The sequence below is a fragment of the Equus caballus genome, chromosome 28 (genome assembly GCF_041296265.1).
Source record: "Equus caballus isolate H_3958 breed thoroughbred chromosome 28, TB-T2T, whole genome shotgun sequence".
Taxonomy (NCBI): Eukaryota; Metazoa; Chordata; class Mammalia; order Perissodactyla; family Equidae; genus Equus; species Equus caballus.
The window spans coordinates 32670836-32690212 of NC_091711.1; the positions used below are offsets into that span (position 1 = coordinate 32670836).

The 19377-nt window shown below is 45.4% G+C and overlaps 1 protein-coding gene across 3 annotated transcripts in view; it reads left to right on the forward strand.

Moving 5' to 3' along the window:
• STAB2 (stabilin 2) overlaps positions 1-19377 on the forward strand; it is a 147905-nt gene that overhangs the window by 70171 nt on the left and 58357 nt on the right. For all 3 annotated transcript variants that reach the window (XR_011433794.1, XM_023631534.2, XM_070254566.1), the window contains exons 26-35: positions 685-780; positions 2493-2585; positions 5156-5203; positions 6672-6808; positions 7241-7355; positions 9491-9568; positions 11642-11740; positions 11826-11933; positions 15031-15162; positions 18161-18289. Coding sequence is in view for 2 of the 3 variants with exons in the window: in XM_023631534.2 (XP_023487302.2) it covers positions 685-780; positions 2493-2585; positions 5156-5203; positions 6672-6808; positions 7241-7355; positions 9491-9568; positions 11642-11740; positions 11826-11933; positions 15031-15162; positions 18161-18289 (1035 nt within the window). In the remaining variant the exon portion in view is untranslated. The remainder of the gene's footprint in view (positions 1-684; positions 781-2492; positions 2586-5155; positions 5204-6671; positions 6809-7240; positions 7356-9490; positions 9569-11641; positions 11741-11825; positions 11934-15030; positions 15163-18160; positions 18290-19377) is intronic.

The following is a 19377-nucleotide window of genomic DNA, read 5'->3' on the forward strand; positions in this document are numbered from 1 at the left end:
CACAACCCATCATCACATTTAGTAGCTGCATGATCAGGGCCACTGCTTCTGTGGTATATTTTGTGTCCTGCACAAAATACCCAGCCTCAGGGGCAAGTGGGGCTGAAATCCAGCCTGCATCCTGCTCACCAAGGTAGGTACCTGCTGTAGGCCTAAACCTTCTCAGAAGGAGGGGACGTTTTTATTGCATGAAGATGCTGTCCACCTCTAAGCCGCTTCCCATAGGTTATCCATGTAGAGGTGGTGCCTTACTCAAATTCACCTCCTCAGAGGGGATGCCTGTCCTAAATTACACAAAGTGCCTCATAGACTAGCTGTCGCCCTGTGCATGGATCTCCACCAAGTGTATGCCCCATGGCTTACTTTACCTTTCCCTCTTGGACGGAGGGGCCAATTTTTCCAATATGATGCTCCTTAGGGTCTAAGTTCTCTGAGACTCTCCCTATAGCCCTTCTGGGGTAATGAATTCAAAAAGAAAGTACCAGATTGGGAACTGTAACATAGAACGTGGAGACCAATAGCTCTGGAATCTGAAGTGTAACAAACAAAAGACATGAACACTATTCTCTAGGTGGGCCAAACAACTATGGCTTCCATAGCTCATTTTTCAGTTCCAGGTGAGGGCAAGGCATGGAAGGCAGTTGTTTTCAATAATCCCCTTTGTCTCTGTTCTTGGAATTACAGAATGAGTGCGAGTGCAAGAAAGGATTTCGAGGCAATGGGATTGACTGTGAGCCAATAACTTCATGCTTGGAACAAACTGGGAAATGTCATCCACTGGTGAGTTACTTGATTTCTTTTATCCTTACTTAAAAAAAAAATTACTCGAGAAAGAAAGAAGGTTAGGTTATTTCTTATTTGGGCCAAGCAACGAACAAAATCTTTCTTACTCCCAAAGGGAGTTCCTATGCAGAATGTGAGTAGTTATTGCAACTTTCACTCCATTCCGAAGCTTGGAAAAACCAACATACGATTGCCAAATAAAATATAAGATTCCTGGTTAGATGTGAATTTCAAATAAATAACAATCCTTCAGCACAAGTATGTCCAAAATATTACATAGGGCAAATTTATACTAAAAATTATTTATCATTTATTTAAAATTCATATATAAGTTGGTGTCCTATATTTTATTTGCTAAATCTGGCAACTCTAAACCAACAGGATAGTTTAAAGGATAACCAGACTCCCATTTTGCATGTCATATTAAAATTTTACCCAAAATATTGGTGAAAATGCCCATTCAAGGGTAAGGTGTGCGTTGTGAATTAAATTATGAAACAGTAGGCAAAGATATTAGAGTTGGTCATTTTCATCTTTTCAAAAGAACATCCACTAAGCACCCAACATCGGAACCAACAAAGACGACACCTTAGTCTCAGTGCTTTCGATGCAAGTAACAGAATCCATGCAAATACTGAAGCAAAAAAGGGATTTGTTGGGAGTACCCCAGAGTAGCTCCTTGGGCAGGAAGTACAACTAGACCTCCCAGGTACCCAGAACGAGGACCTGAAGACACCAGGTTTAATGCAGATTCTTCCCCCAATTCCCCGAGACGATGCTCTCTCTCATTTTGCTTCTCCCTGTGTACTTGCTTTCTCTCTGTCTGTCTGTCTCTGTGTCTCTCTCCCAACTGTAAATGCCTCTCTGTGCATCTGGGGGCACACAGCTCCCTGTTTTTAGAGCAACATCACTCCCCCCCACCAGTGATGCCCCCAACCTTCCAGCTCCCCATGTCCCAATTCCAAATCATAAGAGAAAGGAACTGACCGGCCCAGCTGGGTCTCGATATCCACATATGAGCCGGTCAGTTATGGCCAGGGAGTGGGGTGACGTATTATGAACATGGCTGCCAGGACCCACCCATAGTATGTACGTGGGGGGTGGAGGGCTATTTTCAAAGAAGAAAAGATGGAGGGAGATGCCCCCAAAGTATCTGTTACCCAAGAATTATGAGAGCACTTCATAAAGTGAACGAGCTCCAACACTCTTGCTTAATTTAAGCCCAGGCAAGCCCTGACAGCGCAAACGTGAGAAGTTATGGCGACTTTCATTTCATTCCAGAGCTTGGAAGAACCAACATAGAGTTGATAGGTAAAATACGTGACACAAGTTAAATCTGAATTTCAGATACACGATGAGTCCTTTTTCCGCACAAATATGCTCCCAAATATTACATGGGACATACTTATACTAAAACGTATTCATTTATCTGAAATTCAAATTAACTGAGTGTCCTGTATTTTTACTTGCTCAATCTGGCAGGGATGAAAAGAAAGAATTTAATTGTGGTTAAATAGAAGCTGCGTGAAATACGCAGACGGGAGCCTTTCATTGCAACACTGAAGGGTCCGCGGGTCTCCTGCTCCATCCTTCAGCCCCAGATGCAGTTCTCACCTTAGATGCAGCCTGAGGTCTCGCAGGCCAACGTAACTCCAATCTAACTGTTCAGTCAGGAAAGCAAACCATTTCCTCCCTCTTCGTTTTATCAGGCAACTTGTCAGTTTACTTCTGGCATCTGGAGCTGTGTTTGTCGAGAGGGCTATGAAGGAGATGGCCTTCTGTGCTATGGAAATGTAGCAGTGGTAAGTCATCCGAGATGAACTCCAGTACCAAAGATAAAGACAAGACTCTTTAAAAAAAAAACAAAAAAAATCCCTCTTAACCAGGATGCCTTTAAACTGCTCTACCAATCATTCGCTCTGGGAGATTTTATAGGAAGCAACTTCCTTCTTGCAGATGGCAAATCTGTGGGCCACAAATTTTCTACAGGCTGAAGGGAGCTAACTTTTAGTTGGCACCTTCTGTGTACCAAGCAGTCTTGTCTTCCCTTTCTTGCCATTCTACCTCTTTCCATTCCCAAACTTCCCAAATAAGCAAATAATTGGCCCCTGCTGAGCCCCCTGAGGGTTCCTGCCTGGGTTGTGTACCTCCTATGGGTCCCCGGGACATCCTGTGCTTACCCCTATCTGGGGCGTGTGTGTGTACATGTGTGTGTGTAAGAACCCCTCTGTGTACCAGGCCTCTTACTAAACCTGAAACCTCACAACAGCCCTCGGAGGCTGATGCTATTACTATGCCCATTTTATAGATGAGGAAACTGAGAGCCTAAGCAAAGATGCCTAAGGCCCCTCAGCTGTCTAAGCGCAGAGCCCAAGCGGGTGACCACCTGTGTAGAATATTCCATCCGTGTAGTGCATGGCACACCGGATGGCCGTTGAGTGTCCATTTGTCTATCCCCCCACCAGCAGACTGTAAACTCTCGAGGGCAGGGCTTTGTCTTGTTCCCTGCTTCCCTCCCACTGTTCATAAAGGTTTGTTGAAATGAGAAATAAAGTTAATTGATGAACTTTCTCATCCCTTACTTTTTGTTCAGCTCCCTGCAGCTTGGTCCCTGCCCCTCCTCTCATCAGCAACCACTGGGCTCACAATCCCCAGGATGGCAACCTGCCCCCAACTAAGAGGGTCACCTGAGTCCTTGTTCCCGAGGGCTGGCTGCAGCATCTGACCCTTAGTCTCCCTGCCTGTTCAGGGTCCTTCCCACCCTTAACTTGACACTGTTCCTTCTACTCACGGCATCAGGCCCAGGAGCTGTCTCCTGACACCCAGACCGTGGAGAGTAGACCCTACACTTTCCCTGCACTGTCTGTGGGCCACATTTCCTACAACCTTGAAACTCTAAACCCTGCTTTCACGATGACCCTCTCCTCCCACGGAAAATAAGCCGAAGTCCGTGTCCTCAGCCTGGTGCTCCCGGCATCTTCACACGACCTCAACTCACTTTTCTTCCAAATAGCTTAGCTTAGCCTTAGCTTAGCTGTGGCTTTCCCAGCTCCATGCCGGGTCTGATCCCATCTCCCCTGGACCCAGTCTCTGGGCTCTCTGCCGTCAGTCCGGGTCAAACTCGTGCCCTCCCCTCCCGTAAAGCAGCCCCTTAAGGGATTACACAATCATCTCAGCTCTTGTCCTTATCCGTTTACTCATATACTTTTTACCAGGTGTTTACTAACATTTAATAACCTCAGCTACTTTCAAAAAGGAATTGAAACAGCTTGGGGAAGTATTGTCTTTATGTAAATTTTCATATAAATGTTATTGCCATTTTCATGGTGTTCAAGAGTTTAAAAATGTTTTCACATACACTAACGCATGTACTGTTCATAATCCCAGGAGCAAGGCATCATCCTATTCATTTTTAAGATAAGGCACTTGAGTTCACAGAGAGGTTAAGTGACTTGCCCAAGATCACACAGCTGGTAAATGGCGGACCTAAGAACTGAACCCAGTCTTTTTTAACTCAAAAGTCCAAAGCTTTCTTTACTCTATCGCACCTCCAAACATCACTGATCTACTGGCACAGTTGGTTATCTTTTCAAGTCTTAACTTCCCCAAAACAACTGTAAGTTGTGTAAGAGCAGGGCGATCTTTCCCCGTTTATATCTTATATCTTCCCTTCGCTCCGACCCAGTGCCAGTCATGGCGGTTCGATACATATGTTCATTAATAAATTCCACGGTGGATAAATTAAAAATCAGAGTGGCTGAAGCTCACTGAGCATGCCCTGCATGCCGGCCTCTCTCGTAAGCACTTTAAACACATTAATTCCTTCACTTCTCACATCGACCCTGTGAGTTGGACCTTTCCTTATCCCCACTTTACAGATGAGAAAATTGAGGCCCAGAGAGAATAAGTAACTTGCCTAAGGAACTAGGAAAAGGCCAAACCAGAATGAAAACCGGGTGGTTTGGCCCCGGGTTCCAAGCCGCTACTCACCACTGGCTCTGAAAGGCGCCTGTTTACTGAGCTCCGTGACCCTCTGTAGGGGTGGATGGCCGTGTTCTTACAACCTAAATTCTGATTTGGGAGACCTTCAGTTGTTGTTTCATTTGAAGTTTGGAGGTTACTTTTTTGCTGTGAATATAGAGGATAATTGAACCACTAAGCATGAAAGAAACACGCAGCTCGGGCAACGTGGGAATTCAGTGGCTGGAACACCCCTTCACGTCGGCTCAGCGAGGCTGGCAAGGAAAGCGAGCCCAGCCCCGGGAAGCTCAGAGCAGGCCACCCAGAAATGCGCTGTGATCGTGCTGCTCATTGTGCCTTCGCTCACGTGCTCTCTCCTCTCTCCCTCCCGCCCCTGCACGATATGAATAAGGAATTGTCATTTCTCTCCGCGGCAGCTGTATTTAACCAGTGGCTGAATGTGAGTACCTTTGTTAGAATCCAGGATTGGGAATGTACGTAATTTTAGAAATCTGGAATGTGTTTCATAGAAAACTGAAAATGCAGCTGGTCAGAAGGGAGGGCCATTGTCTAGAGCAGTGACTCTCCACCCTGCCTGCACTTTTAGAAGCACATGGAACACATTTTTTAAATAGCCGGGCCTGGGCTCCCACCCCCAGACACCGATTTGACTGGTCAGAGGCTTGCCCGGGGCATCAGCGTATTTTCAAAGCTCCCCCGGTGATTCTAACATGCCACCAGGGCTAAGAACTTCTTGTCAAGGATGAGCTGGGGTGGTCAGCTTTTCAGCCAATTCAAATATAGATGTATAGCTTCATTCGTCACAGAGGTCTTTCTGGAAAAGCCCACATAATTTATCATTATAATTCACCAGGTCAGACTTGGGATTTATAGGTGCAATCTGGGATACTTCATATGTGCTTAGCTCTCAGCCCAGCATGCCCAGAGGCGCTTTTGCCTCTCCCTTGGAAAGTTCTAGAACAAAGAAGCCAATCTTCACTCTCTGCAGTTGTCTGACTCTCTGCCCTCTTTGCCTGAGTGGACCAAGGTGGCTGGCCCAGCCGGCCATCACGACAGGTGGTTTATCCCCTTTAAAAAGACATGTGCCAAGATCTGTAGTGCCTGGTCAGCACCCACTCCAGGACAGCTGCTCTGACCCCACTAGAAGGAAGAGCAGAAACTGCGAGTCCTACTGCACATGCAGATTTCCGTATAGACCAACCCCATATGCGTAAGCTCGCCCAGTGGTGTACTGTACCAGGTCACCCAAGCTCGCAACAGCTCATCTTTCCCAACTCCACTTTCAATGCCGTCATGTTCATAGCTTGAAATCAGCCATAGTAGGAGTACTTACACCACAGAAATCAGGGAGCACTGCAAACCAGGGCTTTTGTTGTTTGTTTGTTTTTCCTGGAGAGCTGGTTGTTAAACATAAGCACACCACTGCTTCTACCCAGAACTAGCTCTACGTAAGAATGAAAAGTAGGTAAAGTTTGACTCCGGGCCTCCAGTCTCTCTCCCATGCTAAAACTGTTCCCATAATCTTCCTACCATCCGTATTCCAAAGGCATCCAAGGATTCTCAAGGTTCTCTGCACGTACACGCGCATACACGTGCGTACACTCATAATCCTATCAAGACTATTCCCTGACTCTTCATTTAGACTAAAGTGTAAATGACTGATAATGACTCAAAATGTGACCTGATGAGGAAAATTTGCCTTTTGACAAGGCTCACACATTTAAATAAAAGGAATGAGTCTCAGAAGGGAAGTTGAGGCATCAGCCAGTGGTGGGAAGGTCACTAGGACCTTCCCAGTATCCCTGAAATTACATCACATGGGAGATTGTCATCTCTGCCAACCATTAAGTCCACCTTGTTTGTCCCCTAACATGAGTCAAGCCACTTCTCTTCCTTCTGTGATTCAGAATGCTTCTCTACAACCCCTGCTGTCAGCCACCTCCAACCTCACTGTCCTCGTGCCCTCCCAACAAGCTATCGAGGACATGGACCAAGAGGAGAAAGCCTTCTGGTTGTCCAGGAGCAATATTCCAGCCCTAATAAGGTAGGTATTATGTATTTTATTCCTCACGATATCGTACTGACGTCAGTGTGAATGCAGTTCAATGGAGGGAAGCCACATGGTCCTTTAGATCCATGGACCCAAACAGGTTCTGGGACTCCCCTCACCTCCTTCCCTCGGGACGGTAACAGTGAACATTATTGACAGCCAACTCTCTGCTAACTGCGTTACACATAGCTCAGTTCCTCCTCCCAACCACCCTATGAGATAGGCATTATAATTCTTCCCACTTTATAGATGTGGAAACTGAGGCACAGGGTGATTAAGTAACTAACCCAAGGTGCCCTGGCTGACCATTGCAGGGGAAGATTTAGAATGTGGTGGTCTGGCTCTAGAATCTCCTCTCTGAACTACTCAATGATCCTGCCTCACGCACTGGTACTTCATCACAGCCCTCATGGCCTCTTGTTTTAGATACCATACACTACCAGGCACGTACGGAGTGGCAGATCTGCAGGCTCTGTCATCTTCTGACATGCTGGCAACGTCCTTGCAGGGCAGCTTCCTTCACCTGGCGAAGGCAGATGGGGTAAGAGAGCGTGGTAATTTGTTTAGTGGAAACATGTCACCTGTGTTCATATTGTACTTTGAAAGTTTTTGTCATGGAAATTTCCAAACATGAGCAAAAGAGAGACCAGAGTAGAACCTCCAACCTCCGTGTAGGCAGCACCAGCTTCAATAATTATCAACATATATTGATACATGAGCACACACACACATGCACACACACACACACACACACACACACACAGTTCCTCTGTAGCAATGACCCTGTAAAATGTGGCCCTTTGCCCACTGGTTGGCCACAAGGCTCTCCCTGACAGACCACAGACTGATCTAGAAAGGCAAACCTTTCCATCCTTCTGGGTGAAGGCTGTGTAATTTCACAACTTTGATTTTTATATCTGGTTAACTAAGAGCTGGCTACTGGTAAGCTACTAATCGAGTCATTATATTTTACTAAAATTTTACATTAAGTTAGAGCCAGTCAGTCAACAAAGATTTGTTGAGCGCCTGCCATGCGCTGGAGTTAGGGCAGTGCCCGGGGAGGAGCCGAGCCCTGCGGAAGTCACCTTCCGCAATCACGACAGTGGGTCAGGACTGCGGTCAGTCTTCCATGAGCAAGTCCGGCTGCCCTGCGGCGCTGGGCAGTGTTTTAAAACTCTTCCTATGAATGGCACAAGACGAGAATGAAGATTCTGCTGCAAAGCGGGAACTGCTGCCTCAGTGGACCATGGGCCACGGTCAAAAATGTCTGAGAATTACCGCTCTAAACATTCCTTCCTACTCCTCAGTGTGAGCGCTATGAAAAGGGTCTATGCCGAGTGTTACCTAAATGTGTGTGCTTCGTCACATAATTCCTTTTAGAAAACGTTAAAGAGTTACATGCAGTCCCACGGATTCTTTGCATATTACGTGCATATGTCAGACAATGGGGTTATTTCCCATCAGTGTTTTAAATCAGTGATTCTCTCAGCAAGCATTAACTGAACGCCCACCTGGGCAGGCTCATCCCAGGCTCTATGGATTCAAAGATAAATCCATCAAGACCTCTGACCCGGAGGAGCTCACCATCAAAGACACATTTGTAATGAGTTCATTCCTATGTAAATGTCTCCCTTTAACCAGAAAAGATGTGCAAGGTGGCCAGGAATGTTTCCTTCAGGGCCTCTGCTGACTCACTTTGGAGGTGCTCGGGGTGAGAGAAGTCCCCTCGGCACCCAAGGTCCCCAGGAGGAATTTCAAATAAAGGGTAATGGTGGGGAGACGAGGAGAGGAAGCAGAGAGGGAGGAGCCCAGTGGTGTCACGGTTGGTGGGTGGCTAGGTAGGTGGGTAGGTTGGGTTTGACTTAGCTCCCTTCCCCATGTAGTTAATATTCTTGAAAAGTCGTTGGATTCTGAGCAGGAAAGTCAATTGCTCTCTGTAACTGCGTGCTAGGGCTGCGATAACGATGTGCCACAAACTGGCTGGCTCAGACAACAGAAATTTTTGTCCCACAGTTCTGGACACTAGAAGTCCCAGATCAAGGGGTGGGCAGGGTTGGCTCCTTCGGAGGGCTGTGGAAGGAGCTGTCCCAGGCCCTCTTGCAGATGGCCGTCCTCATGTTCACAAAACTTTCCCCCTGTAGAGCCGTCTGTGTCCAGACTTCCTCTTCTTATAAGGACACGAGTCATATTGGATTAGGGTTCACCCTAACGACCTCATCTTAACTTGATTACCTCTGTAAAGACCCTATCTCCAAACAAGGTCACATTCTGACGTACTGGAAGTTAGGACTGCAATACATGAATTTTGAGGAGGGAGGGAACACAATCCAACCCACAACACTGTCTACAGTACTTTTCAAACAGCAGGAACTCCTTACTGAGCTTCAACCAGTACTTTTTTAATGAAATAGAAAAGAGTGGAATAGAATTCATGATGAGCTGCCTCCCACATAGTAGATGAAAGTACTATTGCATTTTCAGTGTGTGTGTGTGTGTGTGTGTGTGTGTGTGTGTGTGATGTCTAATGGGTCACAACTTAAAGATACTTCTAACTGTAGGTCATGGTCCAAAAGTGGGAAGGTCACTGTTGCTCAAAAAGTGGAAAATCCAGAAATAATCTCAATCCCTAGGTGTACCATATGGTGATTCCCTTTCCCGTGTGGTTTGCATTCACAGAATATCACAATTGAAGGGGCATCCATCGTGGATGGCGACAACGCAGCCACCAATGGAGTGATACACATCATCAATAAGGTACAAAATTCCATCCTCTGACACAGGTAGCATCTCTTCTCCCTTTGTTATTTATCTTCATGGACACTATCATTTTTAGGAAAAAAAAAAAAAGGCTTGGCCTTAATGTAAAAGGAACTTGTATTGTGCTTCATTATTCTTATTTTAAAACCATCTGGAGGCTCTATTCATTCAGCCCCAGTTACCATTTACTCAGCCTATATTCTGCAGCAGGCGCTATATCAAATGTAGCCCCATGTATTTCTTATTTATGGGAATGTTTTACCAGGTACACGAGAACCTTAGTATTGGGAAGTCCATACGTCCCAATGGGATATAGTCAAGAACTGGAGGAGAGACAAGTGCTTATGTGTCACTGTTTCATGCCCCTCTCTGCATTATTGCACCCTAAAAAGATGAGCTAGAGAAGGCCCTAGAAAAAAATGCAAAAGAGTAGAAAAAGTATTGTGAAATTTTCATTTGCTTCTAAGACGCAATTCAACAGTTCTCAAAGGTATGAAAAAGAAAAAGTATAATGGGAAATGGGCTTTAAGCCATCTTATAAATTTACTAGATTAGGATCTTCATTTAAAATTAAAGTTAGAATTTAGGATATATTGGGAAGTTTTGAAAAGTGGAAGATGAGAAAAGGCAATTAACTGATTGCATTTTAACTAAAATTATTCTCCCTTGGCACTTACAGATTCACTTTTTGATTTTAAGTTACAGAAAAGGTTGGCTATTTCCATTTAGAAAAGAGAGGCTATTATAAGACTCCTGGGTGCGTTATTTTAAATAATTGCAAAGACCTTGCAATTCTCTTGTATTATCAAGAGGTATTAAGACAAGATTTTTGGAGAAAGTGATTCATCACTCCCAGGGGACTCTGCTGAAACGGTTTATGGCTCCATATGATGCAAAGTAACATTACTTATCAAGAGTATTTTTCTTCTCCAGTCCTGACTCTCCAAAGTACTAAAAAACCTTTTTTAAAAAACATAAAATTACACCTCGTTATTATTTATATTTTTGATGAACACAGCTCCATTAGTGGAACGGCACGTCCACTCATCTCCTGTACTGAGTGTTATTATCATGGAGCCAGTTCAAGTCCCTCTTCCTCTGTGAGGCCTTCCCTGAGCCCTACAGCCCATAATACTAAGATTGACATAGTTTCAAGAGGGTAAGATCTACAGTCATACAGAATCTGAGTTCAGGCACTGAGCTAGCTGCGTGAGCTTGGGCAAGTTACACAACCTCTCTGAGCCTCATTTTTCTTCCCCTGTGAGGCTTAAACAACACCCCGTTTCTCCATGTCTGCTGCCTAGTGGGACCTCAGTAAATGTTGGTTTTATTCCTTCTCCTTAGTCTGAAATCCCATGGAATTTCTTGGTATAGAACTTATTTGGCATGATCGTGCCCTCTGGTATAGACAGCTCTTCCTTACGGAATAGGTCCTGAACCCCTGTATGATGGCATGTCCTGGAGGGGTGGAGCTGCATCTTTTCTGTGTCCCTCACCAGCACTAGCACCTTGCCTTGCACACAGTAATAACTGGAATAACTGACAGCCCGCTAGGTGCCAGGCATTGTGCCAAGTGTCATGTGTCACATTATCTCATTTGATTTTCACAACAACCCTAAGAAAGTAGGTGCTATTGTCCTCACTTCCTACGTGAGACAACTGAGGCTCCTCATGGCTTAGGAACCAGACTGAGGAAGAAGTCATGTGAGCACAAAGAGTTGTGACACATGGTCACCAATTCAAGTCCCCTGCTGAGCCTCTGGGTTGCCCTGGCTGCCAAAGGAGCTCCTTCTCTGCCAGTCAGTTGGACATGCTGGTCACCTTTGTCAGGGCCACCATGAACAGTTGTGCAGGTTGCATAAAGGTGCCTGGCCTAAGGGTGGAGTGGGTCTGAAATTCAACCCACTTTCTTCCCCAAGTCCGCACCCCTGTTGGTATCGCAAACTCTCAAAGGAAAGGATGCTGCTTTTTTAAATTTGCAGAGGCACTCTCTGTGCTAGCAGTGGTCCTTATAATTGCATACTGTCCTTCCAACACATGCTAACAGAATTTGGGGGCTTCCTTTCCCAGGTTCTGCTTCCCCAAAGAGGTCTAACTGGCTCCTTACCAAACCTGCTCACCCGGCTGGAACAGATGCCCGACTATTCCATCTTCCGGGGCTACATCATTGCAAGTACCACATTCTCTGCTTGACCCGTTTGCTCAGGTTACCTGGGGACGGAAATCCCTCACTCTTGTCTCTTTCCATTCACAGCAATATAATCTGGCTAATGCGATCGAGGCTGCTGATGCTTACACAGTGTTCGCTCCCAACAACGATGCCATTGAGAATTACGTCCGGGAGAAAAAGGTCACATCTCTAGTAGGTATCGGCAAAAATAAGCACAGAAGTTATTTTCTGGAAATTCACACACTCAACATTTGTCAACCCATCAATCATGTACCATTTCACTCTTTCATTACAACTTCCTTGTCAATATCATGCAGAGACGCTCTCACACACAAACCTCCCCCGGGCCAGAGCTGCTCATGTATTTAGTTTGTATCCCTGGAAACAAACACTTGGGCCCATAAACACAAGGATGCAGGCGTCCCAGGAACTGGGAGGATCCTCACGGTTGCCGCACCCTCCTCTCCCTGGCCTGGCGTCTCCCTGGTCCCATGCCAGGAGAAAGCAGCAGAGACCTAGATGGAGTTCATCACCTCTGTCTTCCTCCTGTTCTCCACTCTCTATCCTCCCTGATTCCTAACATCTGGAGCTAAATATCAAAATTTGTCGAAGGATTTTGTGAAACAATAAAAAGCTCCAATCAAGCCAGTCTCTGGCTCAAACCCTTGGGTGGGTCCCCATGTCTTATAGGACTGAGTCCAAACCACCTCCCCAGGTATTTAAGTCTTCCATAAACTGGCTGAAATTTATCTTAGATTCAGTGGTGGCTCCAGAATTTTCATTTAGACGGAGGCCAGGGTTGCCCTGCCCCCAGCCCCACAATGAGAGGACACGTTTGAAACTGTGTTTACACAACAAGCACACTGTTTTCACTTATATCTTTAGATAGAGTGACTGAGATGAAGATGCTACTGAGATGGGGGCTGACACTTAAGTCCCTCTAAGCCACCCTTGGGCCCACTGCTCTCTCCCACCAGTTCTCTGCAGAAGCCCTGTGGTCTAACCAGACTGATGGTTTCAGGGACCCTAAAGAAGCCAAAGATGGGTCTGGTGCCCTTGCTTAGTATCTATACACACACACACACACACACACACACCCCTGCCCCCTAGATCAGGAAGGCTGCCCTCCATCCCTCACTACCTCCTGAATCCTCCATACCCATTCTTCAAGTCCAGTCTCACCTCCTCAGGGAAGCTGAGTCTGGGTCCCCTGAGCTGCAGATAGTCCCTGAATTCAGACCATTTTTACACCCCTTCAGCACATATATACCCCTGATACGATAAATTGTCTTTTCAAGGGCATGGGTCTTAGCTCTCCAGCTAGACTATAAACTCCATGAAGGCAGAGCCAGGGGTCTCAGATTTTTGTAACTGGCAAGTTGAACGAGCAGTAAACTTCAGGCAATCCCATAGCCTTTCTGCATCCCCCAAAAGTCCTATAGGCACTTTAAGTCGCAAACACAGTTCTCAATTAAGTTAAAAAAAAAAATCCGGCCCCTTGTACTAATCAACTTTTTGAACTGGATTTAAATTAAATTTTCTCCCCTCACTGTTCCATGCTGGGGCTTTGTCCAGGCAGGCAATGGAGGAGGGTGCTTGGTCCTTGAATCAACCAGGGTCCATCACGACACAGAAACGGTTACCAGTGAGAATTTAGTATTATGAATTGTTTATGAGGTATATGGCTGTATAAATATAGTTGAAAGATAAAAAAGAGATCACAGAGGTAGCAACTGCAGGAAGCATCTACGACCCCAAAGGCCGGGAGAACAGAGGGAAGAGACTAGAAAGACTAAAACTTAGAAATGAAGAGGAGGAGCCCCCCGGAGCTGGAACGCAGACCTGTGGGGGGGGCGGGGGGTGCTGTTCAGCTGGTGTCTCTGACCTTGGAGGAGGGTCCCTGGGGGTCCAAGACCCAGACCTCCAGGGAAGGGCATCGCCTGGCTGGTGCTGATGTCTTGAGATAGGGAGGGCACGACAAAGCTGGTCTGCAAGTGAGAAGAAACTGCCATCTGGATTCAGGTGCCACTGCCGGGTGAAGACGTGTGGCTGGAGTGATACCATAGGAACAGGACGCAAACCAGAAGGGGAGATCCTGTCTCCCTCTTCTGCTCTAATCGGCCTCACAGTCTGCCTGTAGCACTTTCCACTGGCAGAGCCTAACAGGAGCCCTGGCAGAGAACTGTAGCCTGTAGTCCCAGCCCCAGTACCAGAAAGTGGAGTGTAGAGGGTGGGTTTGGAGCTGAGAGACGATGACTCAATTACCCCTCTTCCTCCTTCCTCATGTGATGTTTCTATTCTCTTTCCTGATCCCACTAAATTCAGTTTTGGGCTCACCAGGTTGGAAGTTGCAGGGTGGAAGTGTTGGTGGTTGGGAAGAGATGTTATGAGGGTAGGAAGGTTCTCATCTAAATGGTACTGTCTTGAGATGGCATTGCACTCTCTGGTCCTGGGAAGTGTTTCAAAGCTCACACTCTCTCTCTCTGACACTTTGATGGGTTCTTCAGAGACCCCACCCATCACTGGTGGTCTCTGCCTGCAGTTCCCTCCACCCCTGTGTGTGCACTCTCTTCCTGCAGTCATTTATTTCCTCCTCGGACTAGAAGCATCCAGAGCCCACCTCCAGCTTTCCCCCCGAGGAGGCCTATCTGCCCTTGTAGGCAGCCATTCAGGACAAGACCTAAGGCGCCAGCTCTCTCAGACACCGCCTCACATCCGGTCCATAAGACACATGTATGCTCTTGTCCCAAGCCCACACTGGGAGTGCAGGCTTGTCCCAGAGCAGGACAACCTCCCTACTGCACTGTGGATCAGCCTGCCAGCTGTCCCTAGCATGAGATTTCTCAGGTCTGAGTGAGACCCCAGTCCCACAGCCCACCCGATCTGCAGGGGACACAGATCAAGCTCGTCAAAACATCCCATCGAACCTCCTCTTGTGACCCTGAGGTGAAAGGCAGGCTGGGGTGTGGCCTCTCTCTTCACAGCAGCTCTCACCAAAGAAACCATCTTCAAAACCCTCCCCCAACCTTTCATGCCCTCAGTCTGGGTTTTAGGGTCTCGTAATGAGTTCTTGACCATCGTACATGGAAAATCTGCAAGTTCTCTGAGGTGATGTGTCTCGAATGTAGTATTCAATATCTCTCGTGCCCTGATGCCTTAGTCAAAACTTCCAGGTCAACAAGCGGTTGCTCTTGTCATCCCCACAGTGCCTGGCACATTGGAGCAGCCCAGTAAGTGACTGGGGACTGGCTGACCTACGGGCTGACTTTCAGTTCTGTGTGTTGTCCAGGAGGAGGATATAGTCAAGTATCACGTGGTCTTGGAGGAGAAACTGCTGAAGAATGACCTGCACAATGGCATGCACCGGGAGACCATGCTGGGCTTCTCCTACCTCCTCGCCTTCTTCCTCCACGATGACCAGGTGCGAGCCTTAGACGTAAACCCGGGAATGAGTGTCTTAGCTTCTATCATCCGTCATCACTTCCATGTTGGATACTCTCACCAGTGCTTCCTAAGCCTTGTCAACAAAAGACAGTTGTCTTTGTTGCACCATAAAGTAATGACTAAGCCAAACTGTCAAGCTCCCACTCCCCACTGACCCTCCTGTCACCAGCCATCAGATGACCAGTCTGGCTTGGCTAATCATGGTCTTTGGATCCCAGCAGTCACGGGTGCACTTTAATACTGATTCCTAACAAACCCAACAGAGGGTCCCCCAGCAGTTCCCAAGATCAAAGGGAACCTGAGAGCAAAACCTAACTCCCAGGAAGTGGCCCTGGCCCCAGGCCATGAGGAGCCTAACGATGGACGCAGGATCCGGCAGCCAAATGAATTAACATTATTATCATTGCTTGATCATAGACACGACAGTCCTAGGACCAACTGACCTCCACAGCAGTATCCCAGCGTTTACCTCAGCCAACCCCTAATATTTAAAAGTGTTTAGAATTCATAAAAAAGAATTAGTGAAACTAAATATTTAAAATATAAAATTGTATTCATCTATTTCAAACATCAAGTGAGAAGATCAATCTGTGAAAATTCAACAAGAAACTCACAACATAACTCCAGTATAGATTCTCTTAAGAAAAAAATAAAAACAAATAATAATATAAATAAAATAATAATAATAAATAAGATAAGCTAACCACTATGTTAAAATGAAGAAAATTTAATCACAAAGTTTTAATCAATAATAGTACTTGGTCCTTTTTAGAAGTGCAATCTTAAAAACAATTTTCTCAGTGTTATCAACATTGAAACACAAGTGAATTTTTTTTTTTTTAAAGATTTTATTTTTTCCTTTTTCTCCCCAAAGCCCCCCGTACATAGTTGTATATTCTTCGTTGTGGGTCCTTCTAGTTGTGGCATGTGGGACACTGCCTCAGCGCGGTCTGATGAGCAGTGCCATGTCCGCGCCCAGGATTCGAACCAACGAAACACTGGGCCGCCTGCAGCGGAGCGCGCGAACTTAACCACTCGGCCACGGGGCCAGCCCCGAAACACAAGTGAATTTTTGTATACATTTTCTTTAACCTGCTTGGGTAAAAATCTTTCTGACTCTTCATTACTTAGAGAATAATCTAATTCCAAATATTTTCCTCTGATGCCTCCAAATGGTCTCACCTATTGTGTGAGAACCTTGAGGGGATCCTTTTTGATACATTTTCTTATTTTTCCAGGTAAAGCAATTTTGTATTGATAAAGAGCTTACATTTTTGTTTCTGTTTTTATCTATGCCCTGTTTTATTTCATCATGCAGAGATGAATGTTCCAATGCCCTTAATTGAATCAGTTTCAATTCTGTCATTTTTATTTTCCATTTGTTTGGAAATTCTTCAGTCGAGAGCAATCTTACAATAGAGGCTTCATCTCACAATAAACAAATAGCTCCATCTCACAGTCAAGGTTTCGCTTCTGTCGATAACTCATTTACTTTCTCTTAGGACAATGGAGTTGTAGAAAGATGCTCTCCACATGAGTAGACTTGTGTTCAAACCAAACCTTGACTGCAGCCCATAATTCTCTGGCTACATCTCACAATGAAAATGATTCACTTTTTCAATACCAAAGCAACAGTACTGCAGCGTCAGAAGTTCTGCCATGTTGATGTTTTAAAACAGCTCAGCCTCTTGGAATTCTGGAAATTCCTGTTGCAATTGCCATTTGACACCACGAGGAAGGTACCCTGCTAGTTTTCCAAAGCTACACGGACCCTGGAATACCTCTGTGGAGCAGAGCCGTGACTTTTCCCAACCTCTAAGGGAAATTCGCTTGACTCCAAGTAAATCAGAAGGGACTTCAACATTCAGAGGAAGTTCACATTTAGGCACGTAGTAGAGTCATTTTAACATTGCTGCAGTGGGGAGTGTGGGGGATGTTATTAAATTTTAATTTAATAATTTTAAACCCTGATTGGATATGAATTTGACATCTGCTTAATATCATAAAGAATTTCCCCCTTCTTCCAACCTGAGCCCTGCTACACACACACACCACTCCAATTTTTCAGGGAGCCATTTGTTTCCAGTTATATTGCTTATATTAATGAATGAATTAATGGCTTCACTTATTTTGCATTAATAAATCACTAAAATATCCTTCCCTAAAAAAAATTAAAACAAAACATGCTGCAACTAGAAACTGAATTTGAATTGGCAGCATTTAAATACTGACTTAGCCCCATGTCTTGGGTGCTTATGGACACACTAGGCCAAGATGGTGACAAACATATCATGAACTCCAAAGAAGCCTCAAGGGAAATGTAGGGTAATGCAGACCTCTGAGCAGTCTCCACACACTGGGAAATGGTGTCATCTGGTGGAACACTTTCTAGAAACTCTCAAACACTCCAAAAATGCTAGTTATTTTTATTCTTACGTAACTGTCACTTAGCCTTTCTGAGGGTTGCTTGCAAATTAACCATGAAGTAGAGATGCTAAAAGGACAGTGGGTTTCATTCTCCATGTCTTGGTTTTGGAAAGTATTAACCCCTTCAGAACCCACTAATCTACAGCACCGCTGAGCTCGCCCATGGAGCCATTTTGCCAATAGGCACTAACATAATGATCATGATTTAGATTTTTCAAACAATCATAAACCAACTAATTTGAGGGATGGAGAGAAACCTTAGAGATTATCCAGAACAATCTCTTTCTTTTACAAAAGAGGACATTGAGACTCAGAAAAGAAAAGCAACTGGCCCAAGGTCGCACAGGTGGATGGTGCCAGATGCAGACCTGTTACTCAGACTCCCATCTCCTAGGCCAGAGGTCTTTCAACTACGATGTGCTACATTCTGGGTGAATATTGGAATATCTCCTAGGCTGTTGTCATGCTAATATCCTCCAATCCCCATCTTCCCTATTTCTATTTAAATCGCTATAATAAAAATTTACATTTAACCCTCTGGTTCACAGCTGTACGTAAATGAAGCTCCGATAAACTACACCAATGTAGCCACTGACAAGGGAGTGATCCATGGCTTGGGGAAAGTTCTGGAAATTCAGAAGAATAGATGTGATAACAATGACACTACTATCGTACCAGTAAGTTATATCCCAGGCCAATGATGCAACTAAAGAGTGTTGGCTTATTTTTTTAAGCATATTATTTAGGCATTATCTTAAGCATAAGACTCATCTAATAGGGTATCTCAATTCAGTTCAAAAAACACTGAGTGAGCATCTCTAGCATGCAAAGCAGCACACCCAGCTATGGCTCTACAAAGATAAATAAGACATGACCTCTGCCCTCGAAGGGCTCACAATCTAGTGCAATAACTTGCACCTTGAGTGCCTTGGAAATGCTGCCTGGAAGGTTGTGTTGAGCAGGATTCTGAAGCCATGGTCTTCCTCAAAAGGAAACCATGCCACGCCCAGCACAGGCAGGGGAAGGGGGCTATGGGGCACCTATGGTAGGTGTTAGCCAAGCTTGGAAGCTTGGTCCACTAGGAGAGAAAATACGGAAACGGGTTATTTCAATGTAATATATGATGTGGTAATGGAGTCTTTTCACTCCAGTCCATGGGACGGTGTAGGATCTTTCAGCAAAAGTAATAACTGCTGACATTTATTGGGCTCTGATTATGTGCCAGGCACTGCTCTAAATATTTTACATGTTTTAACCCATATAATCCTCACAACACCCTACAAAGTAGGTACTATGACCCTACCCGTTTTACTGATAGGGAAAATGAGCCACAGAGAGGTTAAGTAACACACCCAGGTTCATAGAGCTAGAAAGGGGCAGAGAAGGAGTTCAAATCCAAGCAGTCTGACCCAAGAACCAGAAGTCTGAACAACTACATCTACTCTCCAGTAGGTGCTAAGAACTAGATGCACTGGCCTCCTCCTGTTTGAGGAACAGGTCACACTTAAGAGTGTCTGTCATTCTTAAGTTGTGCTCTTTGTTTTGGAGTAGCATATATGACATCCACCCTGACCCCTCACTGAACCATGTGCTCCCGAGGCTGGGCACTGTCTGTGACACATCAGCTTAGTCTCTGAATCTGGCCCAATTCACTAAAGAATGGATTTTTGATAAATGAGGGTTGTTGTTGATGGAATAAGGATTTAAATGAGATAAGACTTCCACGCATTAAAGGATTATTAGCATCAGAAGACTATTATGGAGG